The sequence below is a fragment of the Macaca nemestrina genome, chromosome 12 (genome assembly GCF_043159975.1).
Source record: "Macaca nemestrina isolate mMacNem1 chromosome 12, mMacNem.hap1, whole genome shotgun sequence".
Lineage (NCBI taxonomy): Eukaryota > Metazoa > Chordata > Mammalia > Primates > Cercopithecidae > Macaca > Macaca nemestrina.
The window spans coordinates 56865880-56886597 of NC_092136.1; the positions used below are offsets into that span (position 1 = coordinate 56865880).

General features: G+C 42.9%; 1 protein-coding gene and 1 long non-coding RNA gene across 3 annotated transcripts in view; one reads left to right on the forward strand and one right to left on the reverse strand.

Moving 5' to 3' along the window:
• LOC139357512 (uncharacterized) overlaps positions 1 to 3549 on the reverse strand; it is a 66540-nt gene extending 62991 nt beyond the window's left edge. Inside the window, exon 1 of the long non-coding RNA XR_011610841.1 lies at positions 1796 to 3549. This is a non-coding gene — a long non-coding RNA (uncharacterized lncRNA). The remainder of the gene's footprint in view (positions 1 to 1795) is intronic.
• On the forward strand, positions 3170 to 20336 carry LOC105488751 (TMEM9 domain family member B). 2 transcript variants are annotated; one of them, XM_011753146.2, is made up of 5 exons: positions 3170 to 3226; positions 5904 to 5995; positions 11767 to 11875; positions 14690 to 14824; positions 19161 to 20336. In XM_011753146.2, the coding sequence occupies exons 3-5, from the start codon at positions 11792 to 11794 to the stop codon at positions 19314 to 19316; spliced, it is 375 nt and encodes a 124-aa protein (XP_011751448.1). In that variant the 5' UTR covers positions 3170 to 3226; positions 5904 to 5995; positions 11767 to 11791; the 3' UTR covers positions 19317 to 20336. The 2 variants fall into 2 exon arrangements, with proteins under 2 accessions (XP_011751448.1, XP_011751446.1); XM_011753144.2 differs by lacking the exon at positions 3170 to 3226 and adding an exon at positions 3667 to 3889.
• Positions 20337 to 20718: the final 382 nt, after the last annotated feature.

The following is a 20718-nucleotide window of genomic DNA, read 5'->3' on the forward strand; positions in this document are numbered from 1 at the left end:
TCAAGTGATCTGCCTGTCTTGGCCTCCCAAAGTGCTGGGATTACAGGCATGAGCCACCACACGCCCAGGCTGGAGTGCAGTGGCGTGATCTTGACTCACTACAACCTCCGCCTCCTGGGTTCAAGTGATTCTCGTGCCTCAGCCTCCTGAATAGCTGGGATTACGGGTTCCCGCCACCACGCCCTGCTAATTTTTGTATTTTTAGTAGAGATGGGGTTTCACCATGTTGGCCAGACTGTTCTTGAACTCCGGACCTCAAGTGATCCACCTGCCTCGGCCTCCCAAAGTGCTGGGATTACAGGCGTGAGCCACCGCACCTGACCTGTTTTCATTAAGTATTCTAAGATACTGGGAAATCGGCAATACTGATTTAGCACCTCTAAAAGGAACTAAAAATTCTCCCCACTTTGGTACTCACCTGCATTGTGGTGTTTTATTTCAGGGACCCCAGTAACTTGTCAGAAGTAGTGGCACCAGCAGCTCTAGAAACATATTCTGTCCCCATACATTGTTGTTACCATGGTGAACACCAGCAAGTGATGCACTTAGGTGGCTTTACAGGCAGCAGTAGGCTTTACAGTAGGCTCAAAAATCCCACTAAACAGGGCTGAGTAGGAGGGAGCATCCTAGCAGGTGCACACAATGAAGAAGAGAGCTCATAAGACATTTCCAGAGTATGTTCAGAAATAACTGGAAGGATGTGTGTGTCTGCAGCCATAACCACTGGAGGCACAATACAAGGAAATCACCAATGCTGTGCATAACTCCATTTGTTCTCCTGGACTGGTGTTGCCTGGGCAAGTGCTGGGTAGATCAGAATGGATAGGATGAAAGAATTAAGGGGCATCCAGAGAGCTATTTGATCACTGGAGGGGAAAGGGCATGGGGGGATGCAAAACCTGGTCCAAGATATATTTGTCCAGATACATAAATTGTCACTTTGCTCCCTCCCCTTCTGACTTCCACACTTACAAAAAAGGTTCCTCTTCCTTTTCTAACCATCCCCCACCAGGGAATTTTTCAGGCCTTACAAAGAAGTGAGAGGACCCAGGCCAGGTGGGAGGGTACACCTGGACCTACGTCACTCTTTTTGAGGAAGGGTGTAGAGAAACCTAGTTATAAGGAAGCAAGGAAAATAGAGGAAGAAGGGTACTAAGAACAGTGCTGTCTATAAACAGAACAACTCCCGTGTGACCTGAAGGTCTAGGAAGACCCGAGGTCAGAACTCTTCACTCCCCTGCCTACTATGGTGCGCCAGATCCTGCCATTTGCACATCTTTGGACATCTCAGCAACCCCTCTCATGGTCAGAAATAAATCAAATAAGGACTCAAGTAGGTGCCTGATACTTTTATTTTAGACTAACCAGAGGAGCCTCTCCCATTCCCCTTTACCCTGGTCCCCACAAACACTGTATTGTTTTAATCTGTCTCCAGGTATAACGATAATAAGACAAAGTCCTTACCCTCAGAGAGCTCACAATATTTTGGTGGAGGTTTGAGTATAAAGGCAAAATGTGAAAACATAATTTTACTATAATGAGGTAAAGTTAAAGAGATTTGTGCAAACATAGAAGGGAGTACACTTAAGTCAGGGAAGATTTTCTGGCTTAGAAGACCCCTGACCTAAAGGAAAAGTAAGAGTTATCTAGATATGAGCAGGGCAGAACAAGAGAAACTGACCCCTCCACTTCGACTGAGTCACCTGAAATTATATTCATTTTTTGGCAGACATATACCTCCCCCAAACATTCGGCTCTAGTTGTGCCAGTTCTTCCCTGTCAGCCCTCTCCTTACCTTGGCCTGAGCCTTCATTGTCTCCAGTCAGGCAACTATCTCATAGTCACACTCCAGTCAGGGCAGCCACATTCTGTATTCTAGAACAGCACTTCCTAACAGCATTATAACATTTTCTAGTAGCCACATTTAAGAGGTCAAAAAACAAGTGAAATATTTTACTAATATATTTTATTTAACCCAATATATCTAAAATATTTAAACCATAGTTTTAAATTTTTGAAATATTTTACATTTTAAAAATACTGTCTTTGAAATTAAGTGTGTATTTTATACAGCACATTTCAATTCAGTCTAGCCACATTTCAAATGCTCAATTGCCACATGTAGCTAGATAGTGGTTATACCACGGAGCTCTAAAATGCTGCCCAGACTGAGTGTGGTTGGTGTTTCTCCATTAAACAGATGAGGCCCATCAGTCTGAGGCACAACTATGTATTTTCTCTAAGCCTCTGTACCCCCAAGGCCTTGAAAACAATTCGGAAGGGAAGACCTATGAGGTTTCAGGTACAGCAGGCACTCCCTTTAGATGCCAAGCCTAGACAACCCTAAACTGATGCCTAATGTGCAGCTGAATCACCTTTCAGCAATCAGATTCAGTGCCTCACCAACACATTCGACCCAGGGAGTCTCCAGTTTATCCTTTGGCCAGTAGAACACCCACTACAAAGTCTTGATAATTCATCAAAAGTGACAGCACCTTCACAGGGCAGTCTCGTGAGAGGATATCTAGCCCTGCCGCTCTGGTTCCTGTTGGGAACAATATCAGACACCTTCTTGTGTTAGATTCACATGAATCTAAGAATCACATGGGCGAAAAATATTGAGAGCATTCTGTTAAAACATTTCCACAAATTAGGAAAAGACCATCTTTAAAAATCTGTTCTTAGAGGTAAAAACAGGGGTATTACAGGGGGCATAATTTTAAATCTATTCCCTCATATTGAGCCAAGAACTACAAGCCCAGAGAAGGGAAGTGATTTGCCCAAGGTCATTCAACAAATCTCTAGTGGCTGTGATGATCCCTGCATCCTTGCCACTATCTCCCTTGTCTCCACTAACAAAAATGTTTCAATGGGAGAATGTGCCGATCTAAGGTACTCCTAAAGTACTCGCTGAGAATGACAGCCTTGGGGAGGCCAGTCGGCAGCCGTGAACAAGCACTGCCTTACCGGGGCGTGGCGCCCCAATTCGCCACCTCTTGGAGTCCTAGGCGGAGGATACTGCTGGGGCAGTTGTGTCGCCAATTCCACATCTCCCGGAGCCTGCCCCGGCCCAGCCCAGCCCCGCCGCTGTGACCCACTTCCTAGCTGCAGGCTGGACCAACGGGAGGCACACCGGGAGCTCCACAGGGAGGCCACGCCCACGAAGGCTGCTCACAGACTTAGAAAGCCGACGGGGTGCTGTGGCCAGGAAGCGTGTGGGCGGCAGGTTAGTACCGGAAGTGCAGAGACCACCCCCAACCTTTTGACTGGGAGAGAGCACCCCGGAAAAGCATGGCTTGGCCAGTTCCAGCCCCGTTTCCACGCTCAGCACCCGCCCTGCCTTTGCGCGAACAGCTCCGGCCCGCACGGGCCGCCGAAGTGCCCTGTGTGACACTTGGAGTTTGCTGGGGTCTCCGTGGGCGGGAGGACTTTCCAGCGCAATGGCGACTCCATAAGCCCGGCAGCTTCTGCGCCCGGGGAAGATATCCAAGAGCTGCAAAGCCCTACTGGGCCCAGGTTGCCACCCCAGATATCGTGGTGGAGGCCTGGGGGAGGCCAGGGCGGGCACCACGATATCCCAGCCTCCCTGCCCTTCGCACTGGGAACCGTTTCCGGGGCGCCTGCTTTTTGCATTTGACCCGGCGCGCGCGGTGACGCCTTCGCGTCCAGACGGAAGTGCGGGCGGAGGATCCCCAGCCGGGTCCCGAGCCTGAGCCTGAGCCCGAGCCCGAACCGGGAGCCGGTCGCGGGGGCTCCGGGCTGTGGGACCGCTGGGCCCCCAGCGATGGCGACCCTGTGGGGAGGCCTTCTTCGGCTTGGCTCTTTGCTCAGCCTGTCGTGCCTGGCGCTGTCCGTGCTGCTGCTGGCGCAGCTGTCAGACGCCGCCAAGGTGAGTCCCGCCCAGCCTCGCTCCTGACGGAAGCTCCTCCCCTGCCACCGGCCTTGCGGAAACTGGGTCTGCCAACTTGCTGCTCGGCCCATTCCTGACAGCCATACCCCTAGCCTCACAGCTCCGGCAAACCCCCGTTGCCACCAGCCGCGCCCCTCCCGACTGCCCGGCAGCACTCCCGCCCTCAACCCCGACAGCCAGGTAGTCAGCGCCCCACGGCCGTCCCCAGCCCCGACAGTGCCCACAGCCCGGACAGCAGCCCCCACCGCCCTGACATTTCCCTTCCCAGCCCCGTCTGCACGCACCTTACACTTGACAACCTTTTCACCTCCGAGAGCCTTTAACTTTCCACCCTAAGCCCTTGACAGTCCACCTGCGCCCTCCGGGCCAGCCTCACAGGCCTCGCATGCCCCAACCCAGAATGATAGGAAGCCCGCATCTGACCGAAGGCTTCCCTGTCAAGGGCCGGCTCAGTTCAGCTCACCCTGAACACTTCCCTTACTGTGGTGGGAACTTGCCCCTCCTGGCCTACTTCCCTCCCCATAGGACCTACGGAGCATCTCTCACCTGCTTCATATTCTCACCTAACTCCCTCCACGAGTCCCTTGGTCCCTTTCTTGCTTTCTCTCTTCCTGATAATTTAGTGGGTAATGGAAGAACCAAACTGCAACAGAGGTGAGGTTGTGGCCTCCCTGGTTCGATTTCTTGACCTTCTAGTTCCCTCATGCCGTTCTCTGGTGCCCCAGCTCTCCAGGCCTGCCCTAGCTCCATGCATACCTGTGCTTCCTCTTTGATGAGCTAGCTCATCATTGGGGGGAAACAGAAGGGATTCACATTAGTATGATGGGAAAACAGAATGACATTGCATTTTTAAAAATAGGAGCTTTAATTTATAATATCTTTAAATGTAGGAGTGGGGAAAGGTTACAGCCAGGCAAATGTTTTAGATTGAGAGATTCTTTTTGAAACCATCTCTACCTCCTACCAGAAGCAGGGACAGCAGCACGTCTCCTGACTTTCAAAACATTGCTGGCACCCTCTGCATATCTTGCCTCATAACTTTATGTATTGTGATCATGTATTTATTTTTCAGTCTCCTTTACTAGGGTGTGTCCTGATCATGGACAGAAACCATGTCTTATGCTTATCTGAATCCACCTCATTGAGCACAAGATCTAACACAGAGCAAATGCTCACTAAGTGGTTGCTGAATACGTTTGTGAATTGTCAATAACTTTGCCAGACATATCACTATATGTAGGAGGAGTGGGCAAGGTCCTCTGGGGACTGAGGAGCCACTTTCTTCTCAAATAGATTCCCCTTTGCTGAGGAAGTATCTCTTTTCTGTATCCAGATACTTAGTCACCTGTTCCTCCACCTCTTGAAACTTGTTTTGTTGGTAGTTGTTCTCCCTGTCAACCAGGAATTAGAAGCAAAGTTTCCTGGGAAGAGTATACTAAACTGATCTCAGAGTCAGGCTGCTTCCTGTGTGTACTTCCTTTCTAGTTGTACCTAGGTGCCTCTAACATTTCATCCCTTCTATGGGACTCTGGCCCAACCCCTTTTATCCATGTCAGTGCCCTCTACCAAAGGGTGAAAGGATGATAGGCAGAAGAATTGTGACCTTTTTTGTGAATAAGTTTTAGTTTCTTTCCCATCCTTTAGTAATGAACATTCTTATTTATAGGCACAACTATCTGTGTCTTTCTAGTGGCAGGTAGATGGTAATAACATTAGCATAATTTGATTGTCATGTGACCCATAAATATGGTTAATAAGTCTTAGATCATGTTTTAGGTATTATTTCAAATAACCACATGTAATATATAATGATTCATTAGTATTACCATAAAGGACTGTGGCTTTAAGAAACTTGTATCTGTCAAAGTTAAAGTTTTAAATGAATGATTTTAGAATACTTGGTGGAGGATGCTTGCAAAATGTATATGGTACAGTTTTAAAAATATTGATGATGAACTGTCAACACACTATACTGTTTCCATTTTGGTTACAGAATTTCGAGGATGTCAGATGTAAATGTATCTGCCCTCCCTATAAAGAAAATTCTGGGCATATTTATAATAAGAACATATCTCAGAAAGATTGGTAAGTATCTGGATTACTGAATTACATGTCACATTTCTTTCTGTGATTGTCAGTGTTATCCCAGAATGCTCATCAAATGCATAGTATTCTTTTTAAGTGTTTCATTTGAAGCAAAAATATGAAATTCTATTTCCATTTGAAAAAGTAAGAGTAAGGCACTAAGTGCATGATGCAGGCCTAAAGGTATACAAGCCAAAACACTAAGACCCAGGTAGGCAGAGTTTCATGGGGGCATATGAATGGGTTTGTGGCACCTAAACTACCCATAGTTCTCTTCCTGTACTCCCTTAAGTTTTGGTGAGGGACCTTTCTCCCTCTTGCTTTTCAGTGGAAGGTTAGCAAGCCTCCTTTATCTGGGTTATAATTTTTACAACTTGTAGGTTTTGATGATGTATTGCCAAGTATGAGAAGCTATGTTTAAAAGTATCAAAAGGCTCAAGAAGAAGTGGAAATGAGCTATGTAGTCAGAGTTTCCCATTTGGTGTAAATGAAGAAGTTACAGGTGTGCCAAGATACTGACCTGTTCAGCCCTTGGGCAGTCAGGCAGGCCTGTGATGACTGGGGGATCTTGACTGACTAGCCACCAGCAGCCTTCTCTGCTTATCCCAGCAGACCTGATAAATAGCTTTTTCTATGTGTGCCGCGAAACAGTTGGGATGCAGTTGTGTTACAGCAGGATGAATGTGTTCCTTCCCATGGAATTGTGATGTTTTATGGTTTGTAACCACGGTAGAAGATGGATGGGATAGGAATTTAAGAAAAATAGTTCCAAATGGTAGGAGCTTTCACATGTACCTGATTTCATAGCTAAATAGCCATCAAAGAGTTAGAAAGCAAGATTAAATTCATTCAGTTAACAGTATTCCAACCTGACTTTAAAAAAGAAAAGGCAGCCTTTGAGTATGGTTCGTTCCTCTGATGCCACTGTCTGTTCTTCCCTGATATGCATTTAGGCTCAGTCTCATATTTGTTAAGTGTGTTCTTGAGAACTTCTTGTGAACCTCTATGTTCCACTGTAAGTGGTGTCATCTTAACCAAGCGATTTGGCCATATACTTACAGGTTTTATATCAGGAAGTTACTTTATATGATACAAGAATGTTCAGGCCAGGCACGGTGGCGCACGCCTGTAATCCCAGCACTTTGGGAGGCTGAGGCAGGCAGATCACCTGAGGTTAGGAGTTCAAGACCAGCCTGGCCAACAGGGTGAAACCCTGTCTCTACAAAAAATACAAAAAAAATTAGCCGGGCGTGGTGGCGGGCACCTGTAATCCCAGCCACTCGGGAGGCTGAGGCAGGAGAATTGCTTGAACCCAGGAGGTGGAGGTTGCAGTGAGCTGAGATTGCGCCACTGCACTCCAGCCTTGGTGACAGAGCGAGACTCCGGCTCCAAAAAAAAGAATGTTCAAATAAATCTTTATGTTGCTTCTATAATTTTCTGAATTTATTCAGTGCTTACAGTTTATTATCAGTTAAGAAATGCGATGCCTGTCTTTTGCGTAGCAAATGAAATCACTATTCAAGTGTTTGGCACTAATTTTTTCACTAACTTCTTGTTATTTCAGACTCAGGACCATATGTCATTCATCCCTGGTTATTAGTAAAAATATCTTTGGAAACAGTTGAGGCAGGACATGGTGGCTCACACCTGTAATCCCAGCACTTCGGGAGGCCAAGGCAGGTGGATCACTTGAGGCCAGGAGTTTGAGAACAGCCTGGCCAACATGGCGAAACCCCGACTCTACTAAAAATATAAAAATTAGCTGGGCATGGTGGCACACACCTGTAATTCCAGCTACTCGGAAGGCTGAGGCAGAGAATCGCTGGAGCCGCAGAGGCAGAGGTTGCAGTTAGCTGAGATTGTGCCACTGTCCTCTAACCTGGGTGACAGAGCATGACTGTGTCTCAAAAAAAAAAAAAAAGAAACAAACAAAGAAAATAAACAATTGAGAATAAGGCTTTCTTGGGGTTTTTCTTCCCTCTCTCCCTTGTTTCTTTCCTGCAGCTTAGCATGTTTCTGGGGATAGGTTCCCAACTGGCACTGAAAATTTTTAACTGACTTTACAAGGACAGGCAAATTATGATTCACCAGATTTATGGCTTTATGAGGCCTCCGGTATCTGTGAGGGCCTCGATATAGTTTACCTTTTGTTTTCTAGGCCTTTCATTTTGTCCAATTTTTATCTTTAAGTCTTCATTGACTTATGCTGGCTGACGTAAAACTTAAGAGTAGTTCGAGTGCTCTGGTGTGTGTTTGGGGTGATTTAAAGCTAATGATGTGTTCCTTTTGGCACTAGGGGGAGGTGTTGCCTAGTTTCTTAAGTGATTAAGCTCTGACTAGGTCTAGCTCTGTTTGTAACGACTGGTCAGCCAAAATCAACCTTCCTGCTTCCTCTCCAGCTGGGCACAACTTTTGCACAGCACTCAATATCTTTTTGTTATTAAAATGTATGTGTCCTTCAGAAGAAATACTCAATACTTAGCACTTAAAATTCTCAAGTCATTCTTAGGTATTGTTGCCAACGCTTCTGAAGCTGAAGTAGGAAACTAAATAGGAGATAAGTTTCATTTTCCCGAGGTTCAGAGATAAAGAATGACATAGGAAGCAGGAGTCCTGGATTCTGATCCTTTCTCTTTTTTTTTATTGCTAGAGTGCAGTGGCACGATCATAGCTTATTGCAGCCTTGATCTCTTAGGCTCCAGTTACCCTCCAGCCTCAGCTTCCTGTGTAGCTGGGACTACAGGTGTATACCATCAACCTGGCTAATTTTTATTTTTGTCGAGACTGGGTCTCACTGTGTTGCCCAGGCTGGTCTCAAGTTGGCCTCAAGTGATCCTCACATCATGGCCTCCTAAAACTCTGGGATTATAGGGATGAGCCACCATGCGTGGCCTGATCCTTTTTCAAATATGATTTTACTCTGTGACCTTCTCTAAGTGTGATGCTAGATGAGCTCTCTGATCCTCAGATAGATAACCCCTCTTATGGGATATAGTTCCCTCTGCCCATTTTGTGCCTGCATCCAATTGGGTACATGCCTGGTCTTCTGTATATTTGGAATAGATATCACACACTTTCATGGTGAAAGTTGTGGGGCCTTACCCGTATTTGAAATACTATCAGTGAAAATTTAATTTTTCATTTAATTTTTCATTACTACCTAATTACCTGTTAAGAATAACTTGGGCTGGGCACGGTAGCTTATGCCTGTAATGCCAGCACTTTGGGAAGCTGAGGCAGGCGGATCACCTGAGGTTGGGAGTTTGAGACCAGCCTGACTAACATGGAGAAACCCCATCTCTACTAAAAATACAAAATTAGTCGGGTGTGGTACACATGCCTGTAATCCCAGCTACTTGGGAGGCTGAGGCAGGAGAATCACTTGAACCTGGGAGGCGGAGGTTGCAATGAGCCTAGATTGTACCATTGCACTCCAGCCTGGGCAACAAGAGTGAAACTCTGTCTCAAAAAAACAAAAAACAAAACAAAACAAAAACAACCTAACAACTTCTATCATATACCATTTTTGGTTATTTTTCTAATGCCACAGTTCAGAGGGAACACAACATGAAAAGATGAATTTCTAGAAATTAATTTCTTTTTTGTTTTTTTTTGAGATAGAGTCTCACTCTGTCGCCCATACTAGAGTACAATGGCGCGATCTCCACTCACTGCAACCTCTGCCTCCCGGGTTCAAGCGATCCTCCTGCCTCAGCATCCTGAGTAGCTGGGATTATTGGCATGCACCACCACACCTGGCTAATTTTTTTTATTCTTAGTAGAGATGGGGTTTCACCCTGTTGGTCAGGCAGGTCTTGAACTCCTGACCTCATGATCCACCCACCTCGGCCTCCCAAAGTACTGCTGAGATTATAGGCATGAGCCACCACACCCGACTTTTTTTTTTTTTTTTTTGAGATGGAGTTTCACTCTTATTGCCCAGGCTGGAGTGCAATGGCACGATCTTGGCTGACCGTAACCTCCACCTCCCAGGTTCAAGCGATTCTCAAGTCTCAGCCTCCTGAGTAGCTGGGATTACAGGCATGCACCACCATGCCTGGCTAATTTTTTTGTATTTTTAGTAGAGACAGGGATTCTCCATGTTGGTCAGGCTGGTCTCGAACTCCTGACCTCAGGTGATCTTCCCGCCTTAGCCTCCCAAAGTGCTGGGATTACAGGCATGAGCCACTGCACCTGGCTGAAGTTAATTTTTAATTGACACAATAACTGTACATATTTCTGGGCTACATAGTGATGTTTCAGTTCATATAAGATACAGTGATTTGATCAGAATATTTAGCATCTCAGACATTTATCATTTCTTTGTGTTGAAAATATTCAACATCCTCCTTCTAGCTATTTGAAACTATAATATATATTATTGTTAACTATAGTCATCCTACAGTGATACAGAACACTAGAACTTATTCCTCCCACCAAGCTGTAACTTTGTTTCCAAAAAGTACATTTTGGTAGGGAAAGAGAAGGAATCACCCTAGAGTACTGGGCGTCCCCAAGAGAATGGGTAAGGTAAGAGGATGGTGTAGTAGAGTGCTTGAGGCAGCCAGGAATGCCTAACGAAGAGATGCCAAAAGGAAAGAAAATTGTCCAACAGCTGGCAGGAGGACAGGAAAGCTCTCCCTATTTTGCTGAAGGTGATCAGAGTCATAGACTTTTAATAGTTGAGGAGAATAATAATTTAGTTATTGCTTAGAATTGACAGATTTCTAGGAAAAATCTGATAGCACTGTGTTTACATAAACCATAAATAATTAGCCTTGAAAATGGTGTCGGGGAAATAAGTAACATTCAACAAAAACATTCATCCTTTTGCTAGTTTTTATTTAGTTCTTTGGAATAACCAGTTTTTGTTTTCAAATATTTTTGTTATTCTAACTCTATTTCTCCTTGCTTTTTCAGATTTGCTCATTAAGAAAAGTGATTGTTGCCTCCTGTGTGTGGCTTTGAGGGTTCAATTTTGAGAGTTTCAGAATTTACCACTCTGTTAAACGTGATTAGTCATTCATATACCACACTGGCAGTTAAGAATGATGTTGACTGGGAACGGTGGCTCACACCTGTAATCCCAGCACTTTAGGAGGCCAAGATAGGAGGATCACTTGAGGCCAGGTATTCAAGACAAGTTAGGGCAACAAACCAAGACCTGATCTCTACAACAAATTTAAAAATTAGCCAGGCGTGGTGGCATGCTCCTGTAATTATAGCTGCTCTGGAGGTTGAGGCAGGATGATCACTTGAGCCCAGGAGTCTGAGGCTGCAGTGAGCTATGATGGCGCCATTCCACTACAGCCCAAATGACAGAGCAAGACCTTGTCTCTTAAAAAACAACAAAAAAGAATGATGTTAATTCACAAAAGAGATAATCTTATTATTTGAACAGTGCCCCATATCACTTTAAACCATTTAAAGTAGTTTTGCTTAGTAACTAAACAAGTCTAAAGATGACTTGATTTGTTAAGTAGTTTTTCATCCCATTTGGGATTTTTTGGGTGCATTTTTGTAACTGTTAACAGTAGCAACTTTGAAAATAGACACTACTATATATGTGTCTTTGTGGCTTCTTAAATGATTAGAACTTACCAAAATGCTAATATTGAGAGCAGAAATTATTTTACTTTATCTTATTATTTGTTTTTTATGCTCTTTCATTGGGTAAGTTTAGTGATTATTCTGGATTTCAGGAAAGTTTTGGTCAGAGTGAGCAGAAGAGCTAGCTGGGCTTAAGCAGCATTTTATCTTTGTTTTCTCAGTGATTGCCTTCATGTTGTGGAGCCTATGCCTGTGCGGGGGCCTGATGTAGAAGCATACTGTCTACGCTGTGAATGCAAATATGAAGAAAGAAGCTCTGTCACAATCAAGGTAAAATATATATCTCTATATATACCTGTCTGTCTGTCTATCTACCTCTTTTCTGTTTCTGCATGGTTTCTAGACAAGACAGGAAAATTTGGACCCCCACCCCAAAAGGAATAATGGGCCTGTTCTGCCTGCCTCACTGAGATGGTTTGTGGATTAGTTAGGGTATGTTAGATATGTGAAATGGCACAAAAATGCCCTATGTGTAATTAGCATATTCCAGAAAGAGATCCCAGCTTCTGTGTAGGCCATGTGTGCCAGAGGCCGAGAGAGCAGCGTTTATAAACCCTCCTCTCCTTGCATTTCCAGCCCTTTGAAAAAATTAAATATAGTAATTATTCTAGAACTATTACTTCTGGATTTTAAGATTTCCCCTCTTCATTTCCTGTAGGACAGGGGTCCCCAGCCCCCAGGCCACAGCCCAGTCTGCGGTCTGTTAGGAACTGGGCCACTCAGCAGGAGGCGAGCAGTGGGCAAGTGAGCGAAGCTTCATCTTATTTACAGCCACTCCCCATCACTCACATTACCGCCTGAGTTCCACCTCCTGTCAGATCAGCAGCATTAGATTCTCATAGGAGCATGAACTCTATTGTGAACAGCACATGTGAGGGATCTAGACTGCGTGCTCTTTATAAGAATGAGAATCTAATGCCTGATGATCTGTCACTGTCTCCCATCACCCCCAGATGGGACCGTCTAGTTGCAGGAAAACAAGCTCAGGGCTCCCACTGATTCTATATTATGGTGAACTGTATAATTATTTCATTATATATTATAATGTAATAATAATAGAAATAAAGTGCACAGTAAATGTAATGTGCTAGAATCACCCCCAGACTATCCCCCACCACCCCGGTCCATGGAAAAATTGTCTTCCATGAAACTGGTCCCTGGTGCCAAAAAGGTTGTGGATTGTTGCTGTAGTAAATGGGATATAGATAACTCTCATCGCTGTTTGTATCTCTAATGATTTCAGTTACTTTATTATAGTGGCTAATGGTTTTTCTTCCACATTTTTTTTTTTTTTGAGATGGAGTCTAACTCTGTTGCCCAGGCTTGAGTGCAGTGGCATGATCTCGGCTCACTGCAACCTCCGCCTCCTGGGTCCAACCAATTCTCCTGCCTCAGCCTCCTGAGTAGCTGGGATTACAGGCATGCACCACCACGCCCGGCTAATTTTTGTATTTTTAGTAGCGACAGGATTTCACCTTGTTGGTCAGGCTGGTCTCGAACTCCTGACCTTGTGGTCCACCCACCTTGGCCTCCCAAAGTGCTGTGATTACAGGTGTGAGCCACCACACCTGGCCCAAATTTTTTTTACATGGCACTTCCCATTCCTTTTCCCCCAAAAAGGCCCTGTGGGGAATCTGGGGTGGTTAGTTATAATAGTCACAGAGATTTCTGCAGTGATTGACCCTGTGGAAGAGCTCTTGCTCCAGCAGGTGCTGAACTTTAGAGAAATCCTCACTGTACTGTTGTTTAACAGATTTGTAAAAAATATGCAACTTATGTACCCTAACAGTCACTCACTATAAGTATACAATTCTATAAATATTAGTAGATTTAAAACATTTTAAAATCAGGCCAGGCATGGTGGCTCACACCTATAATCGCAGCACTTTGGAAGCCCGAGGCAGGGGGATCACTTGAGGTCAGGAGTTCGAGACCAGTCTGGCCAACATGGTGAACCCCATCTCTACTAAAAATATAAAAATCAGCTGGGTGTGGTGGCGCACACCTGTAGTCCCAGCTACTTGAGAGGCTAAGGCATGAGAATCACTTGATCCTGGGGGCAGAGGTTGCAGTGAGCTGAGATCGCACCACTGCACTCCAGTGAGACTCTGTCTCAAAAAAATAAATAAATAAAATCCAGTTTCAGAACATTCCCACTACCCCAAAAAGATCCCTCATGCCCATTTACAGTTAATCCCCACTTCCAGCCCCAGTCCATCACTACTCTACTTTCTGTCTCTACATACATGGATATTTCATGTGTATGGAATCATACCATGTATGGTCTTCTGTGACTGGCTTCTTTCATTTAGCACAATGTTTTTGATGTTTATGCAAGTTGTAGCATGTACTTCGTTTCTTTTTATTGCTGAATAGTATTTCACTATATGAATTTGCATTTATCAGTTGATGGACATTTGGATTATGTCTGGGTTTTTACTATTATAATACTGTCATGAATATCTGCACATGTCTTTGTATGAATATAAATGTTTTTCATTCTCTTGGGTTAATTCCTTAGAATGGTAAAATTATGTTTAACTTTTTAAGAGACTCCCAGATTGTTTCCCAAAGTGGTTGTACCGTTTTACATTCCCACCACAGCATATGAGGGCTGTTTCTCCATATCCTTGCCAACACTTGGTATTGTCTATTTTATTGTAGTCCTTCTAGTGGGTGTGTCACACTGTGCTTTTTCTCAGTACATGAATTAAGGTCACAAGGAAACATCACCGGCCTGGAAAATCCTTTTGTATATCTAAATTGAGCTGAAGAGTAGCTGAATCTAGGACATGATGTTCAGCTGGGAGAAAAGACAAACTGCTGTGCTCACAGTGGGGACAAGTGATTAGCAGTAGGTGAAGTTGGAGTCTTGAAGACTTGCAAAAAGATCCCAAAGATCTTTTCTCTTTTTTCTTAAATAATACTTTGATGAAGAGTTGAGTTTATTTCTTATATTGCTATCTGGTTTGTATAGAAATCCTATAGGCTTAGCAGATATGTCGGTCAGTTTTACTATTATCATACAAAGTTCTGATTTATGGGCTTGAACAAAGATGTAACTTAATTTTCAATTTCCTTTAGGTTACCATTATAATTTATCTCTCCATTTTGGGCCTTCTACTTCTGTACATGGTATATCTTACTCTGGTTGAGCCCATACTGAAGAGGCGCCTTTTTGGACACTCACAGTTGATACAGAGTGATGATGATATTGGGGTAAGTTCCCAGCCTGCCCTAGTGCTCATGGCTAGTCCCTGTCATTGTTTGATGTGAAGTGCAAGTGAAAAATAGTCACATATAGATGTTCATGTGCTGAAGCAGATCCTCAACTAGAGAAGCTAAAAACAGCTCTGATTTCAGTATATATCTCGTTATGAAGAAATTACTTGATGAAGCCATAAATGTGATTTAAACTGATGATCTTTGGTGAGCGTGCTATACAGGGCTTTGCTTCCAGTACCAAAGGCACAATTTTATTGCCATTCCCTGTTTACATTGAGAAAAGTATCAGAGATGGTTTTCTCTTCAAGCCCTCCTGCCTAAAACTCCTTTCCTGTCAATATCACCAAATATTTCAGAAGGCAGAGGAGTTTTCGTCAAGGGAAGTGTGAAGATCATGATGTTCTTTCCTTAATGAAGTACAACTTGATAACCTGCTGATGTTTTATATTTCCTTTTTTTCTACTGCTTAAAAAAAAAATCTGTGGGCCAGGCGTGGGGGCATACACCTGTGATCCCGGCACTTTGGGAGGCCAAGGTGGGAGGATCACTTGAGCCCAGGAGTTCAAGACCACTCTGGGCAACATGGTGAGACCCCGTCTCTACAAAAAATAAAAACATTAGCCGGGTGTGGTGGTGCATGCCTGTGGTCCCAGCCATTCAGGAGGCTGAAACAGAAGTGTCACTTGACCCCAGGAGTTTGAGGCTGCAGAACTGTGATCACACCTGAGCAACACAGCAAGAAACCTATCTAAAAAAAAAAAGAAAAAAAAATTTGAGCTCTTTAGAGAAAAATAAAACCATGACTGCCATCACTCCAGATTCTCTTCCTGTCTTTAAAATCACACACACACACACACACGTGTGTGTACATTATATATGTTTATAATATAGTATATATGTGTGTGTGTATGTATAAATATATATAGTTGGCATAATCTGTATAAATTGCTTTATGGTCTCCTTTTTGTTTTAATATTCGTTTATTCAGAAATGTCCAGAAATTGACATAGTCCACAAACTTGTTCAGTATAGCCTAGAGAATTTTTTTTTTTTTTTGAGATGGAGTCTCACTCTATCGCCCATGCTGGAGTGCAGTGGTATGACTTTGGCTCACTACAACCTCTGCCTCCCAAGTTCAAGCGATTCTCCTGCCTCAGCCTCCCAAGTAGCTGGGACTACAGGCATGCACCACCACGCCTGGCTAATTTTTTTTTGTATTTTTAGTAGAGATGGGGTTTCACCATTTTGGCCAGGCTGCTCTTGAACTCCTGACCTCAAGTGATCAGCCCACCTCGGCCTCCCAAAGTACTGGGATTACAGGCATGAGCTGCCGCATGTGGCCGGATATTTTTGTTTTATCATTATCCTGTATGAGATTGTTTCTGAATTTTCCATTCTTTCATTATTATATATAATTTTTTTTTAGAAATTCCTTTTTCTTGTGGATTATTATATTGGACTATGTTCCTTAAAATGGGTAAAATTCAGAATAGTTTTAAGGTTCAAGTCAAAAGCCAAACCCAGAGTGAGCCCTTGCCAACCAGTCAAAAGTCCTTTTACCCTGGAACGGCTTGTGGATCTATAGGCATAGACGTTGAAAGTCTTAAACTACATCCTTCCTTTACAGCATAAAATATCTGTTCCTGATTTCAGAAATAGATAATAACACAAAACATAAGAGAAATGGATGTAGAGATGAAAACATGTAGGGCAGGCATTTAATTGGTGGGGGTCACATGCTCAGTAATTGTTTTGTCCACCAGTGATTGATTCTGCTTGTGTATTGACTATTTGAGAACATTGTCTCTGAGAGGCCTGGCTGATTCTTGGATGTCTTTTAAACTGATTCTAGGCAGAGGGAGGTTTTCTGACCAGAGCTGTGAATTAATGGTAACAACTCTACAAAAATAAGTGAATTTTAATGTTTAAAACTGTTGCTTATCCAAGGTGTGAGTTCTGCACTATTTATATACTTTAAAAATGTTTTTGTTAAATTATCAGTTTTCATTTCTTCAGTTTTTGTTCAGTGTAGAGCATTATAAAGCAAATAAAAGTGAGTACAAATAGTTAAGCTCACAGCAAGTAGTCACAATATTTACTGTATCACATATCCATGACACATCATTGTTATTACCAAAGCATTACACTAAAACATGTTTTGTATGTATTGTAATTTTATCAGGTGTGAAAAAGAACAAACATAAAAAGGGTAGATCTCTATTTGCATTCCCCCCACATCCATGACCATGAGCAGCTAGTTCAGTCTCGTTCTGATAGGTAGAAAGCAGACCCAAAGGATTAGCTAGTTTGTTTAGTCTTTTGAACTTGTTCCTTAAGAAGATTTTTCTCCCCTACCTTGAAGAATAGGTAACAGCACTAGGAAACTGAGAGGTCCTCTGCTGATCAAGTACATCCTTCTTCCCAGTAGTGCTTATGTCAAAACAAACCAGTGGTGATAATATTTTCTTCCTCTGGTCCTTGACTCACGGGATGATATTTTATATACAAATTCACTGAATCACCATATTCTTAGAGTGTCATTTTAATCTACCTGAGCAAAATCTGTTTTGAGACAATATAACGCCAAGTCAGGGTTAGGCAGGCTAAGTTTTAGTCTTTGTGCTAATTTGTTAAATGACCTTGGGTCAGTTTATTTCCCTAAGGGGAAATCAAACAATTCTATAACTTTAGACTGCCTTCTTTTTTTTTTTTTCTTACATTTTTAAAAACATTTTAAGCCTCATGGAATTGCCTTTATTATTTTCATTTGTAAGGTTAAAAGTTTAAAAATAGGTATAGGTCCCAGCTACTTGGGAGGCTGAGGCAGGAGGATCACTGAAGGCCAGGAGTTCAAGGCTGCAGTGAGCTGTGATCACACCTGTGAATAGCCACTGCATTCCAGCCTGGGCAACAAGGCTAGACCCCATTAAAAAAAAAAAAAAAATTAAGTTCATGACCAGTCTGGGCAATATAGTGAGACCCCATCTCTTAAAAAAAAAAAATCCACTCTTTAAGTAAATTGAGTTTTAGGGTTTGTACAGGCCATTACCTAAATAAAGTGAAAAGTTTAAGGAATTTTGGCAAAGAAGAGAAGGAAAGATTCTTTATAAAATCTCTTTGATGTCTCTCAAATGTAGACATTGTATAAATGCCTTGCTATAAAAACAAGACCAGGTGTTCTAACTCCTATAATTATAGTTGTATATATAGTTATGTGGTTATGTATATAGCTTTCCATATACATGCTGACTCCTGCCCTGGATATATAATAGAGCTTTTTCAAACATGCACCAGCAAAATAATGTTTCTCTCCTAGAGGCAAAGTTTAGTATAAGAGGTACAACTTGTGACTTGGATCTTCTGTTAGAACATTTAGAAACTTTGCTAACATGGGGTTCAAGAAAAAAAGATCAAGGAAAAGGCAAATAAAAGCAATAAATTGCTATTGAATGCTTTTTGTCATTTAGACAGCTGTATTTATATCTCATTCATAGATTAGCATGATGGTTTCCTGTGTAATGACTATAAACATCCAGCTGTACTGGTTTACTTTGACCAGGATAGGTTGGTTTTCTACACAGATACCTGGGCAACCCTTCAATCGCCTCTTTCCTAAGGTGGCAACTTACATGGAAGCCACTGGGTGCTTAACAATGGAAGATTCAATCTTTGTTGAATAGAGAGGGTGATTGTAGCACTTGAGCTGTGTGTCTTTTCATTACAGATTGGGGAAGTGGGGAAATGCAGCTTTTGGAAGCTAGTCCATTTAACGTGTGTGTTGAGGGTACAGGGAGAGATTAAAAACAACCCAAGATAAGAATCTGTCGCTCACCCTCCCAGAGTGAATGTGGCCCCAAGCTGGCAAGAAACCATTCTAATGGAGACACGAAATTCAAAGACAGATCTTTCCTCTGCCACAGATTAGCTATATAGTATCAAATAAAGCAAGGAAAGACCCTACTTTCCATATCTATAACATGGAGAGATGTTAACATGAAAATAGATTTTCTTTTCCCTAGGAAGCCTTCTCTTTAACATAGATGACCACTGTCTTTTGCTTGGTCTCCACTTCTTTAAGGGAAATATCTTTGGAAGTGGCGATCCATGGGAATGTTTCACAAATACTCCCTCATCGCTTATGTTTCTTGAACCACCTAGGTCTGTACTTGAGTTCATGCTCTATCTGGTAGTTGAGTGCTTAGCCAAATAGATGCTCTGTTGTTTGAAAAGTCCACCTACCCCTATCTCTGTGGTGAGCTGGTGACTGTTTTCTGTCTGTGTTTTACACTGACTGTGCCATCTCTAATGTTCTCCATTCCTGGACTTTTAGGATCACCAGCCTTTTGCAAATGCACACGATGTGCTAGCCCGCTCCCGCAGTCGAGCCAACGTGCTGAACAAGGTAGAATATGCCCAGCAGCGCTGGAAGCTTCAAGTCCAAGAGCAGCGAAAGTCTGTCTTTGACCGACATGTTGTCCTCAGCTAATTGGGAATTGAATTCAAGGTGACTAGAAAGAAACAGGCAGACAACTGGAAATAATTGACTGGGTTTTGCTGGGTTTCGTTTTAATACCCTGTTGATTTCACCAACTGTTGCTGGAAGATTCAAAACTGGAAGCAAAAACATGCTTGATTTTCTTTTTCTTGTTAATGTAATAATAGAGACATTTTTAAAAGCACACAGCTCAAAGTCAGCCAATAAATCTTTTCCTATTTGTGACTTTTACTAATAAAAATAAATCTGCCTGTAAATTATCTTGAAGTCCTTTACCTGGAACAAGCACTCTCTTTTTCACCACATAGTTTTAACTTGATTTTCAAGATAATTTTCAGGGTTTTTGTTGTTGTTTTTGTTTGTTTGTTTGTTTGTTTGTTTTGGTGGGAGAGGGGAGGGATGCCTGGGAAGTGGTTAAAACTTTTTTCAAGTCACTTTACTAAACGAACTTTTGTAAATAGACCTTACCTTCTATTTTTGAGTTTCATTTATATTTTGCAGTGTAGCCAGCCTCATCAAAGAGCTGACTTACCCATTTGACTTTTGCACTGACTGTATTACCTGGGTATCTGCACTTCATGGTAAACTGGATCTGAAATGCCTGGTGGCTTTTCACAAAAAGCAGATTTTCTTCATGTACTGTGATGTCTGATGCAATGCATCCTAGAACAAACTGGCCATTTGCTAGTTTACTGTAAAGACTAGACATAGTCTTGGTGTGTGTGGTCTTACTCATCATCTTCTAGTACCTTTAAGGACAAATCCTAAGGACTTGGACACTTGCAATAAATAAATTTTTTTTTAAACCCGAGCCTCCCTGGATTTATAATATATACACATTTGTCAGCATTTCCGGTCGTGTTGAGAGGCAGTTGTTTGAACTCCAATGTGTGCAGCTTTGAACTAGGGCTGGGGTTGTGGGTGCCTCTTCTGAAAGGTATAACCATTATTGGCTTTTTTCTTCCTATATCCTCTTTGGAATGTAACAATAAAAATAATTTTTGAAACATCCATCAGTATATCTATGTCTCCTAGTTATTGCCTCCTCCCTCTTTTGCTGTATAATGAGATTGAAGATATAAAGACATTTTGTTTTTTTGTTGTTTTTTTTGAGACGGAGTCTCTCTCTGTCGCCCGGGCTGGAGTGCAGTGGCCGGATCTCAGCTCACTGCAAGCTCCGCCTCCCGGGTTTACGCCATTCTCCTGCCTCAGCCTCCCGAGTAGCTGGGACTACAGGCGCCCACCACCTCGCCCGGCTAGCTTTTTTTTTTTGTATTTTTTAGAGACGGGGTTTCACTGTGTTAGCCAGGATGATCTCGATCTCCTGACCTCGTGATCCTCCCGTCTCGGCCTCCCAAAGTGCTGGGATTACAGGCTTGAGCCACCGCGCCCG

Bases quoted from the DNA above. Each gene is read 5' to 3' on its own strand.
- LOC105488751 (XM_011753144.2), top strand. From the start codon at position 3,785: ATGGCGACCCTGTGGGGAGGCCTTCTTCGGCTTGGCTCTTTGCTCAGC. The intron at 3,890-5,903 runs GTGAGTCCCGCC...TTTTGGTTACAG, and splicing joins AGCTGTCAGACGCCGCCAAG to AATTTCGAGGATGTCAGATG. The intron at 5,996-11,766 runs GTAAGTATCTGG...TTGTTTTCTCAG, and splicing joins AACATATCTCAGAAAGATTG to TGATTGCCTTCATGTTGTGG.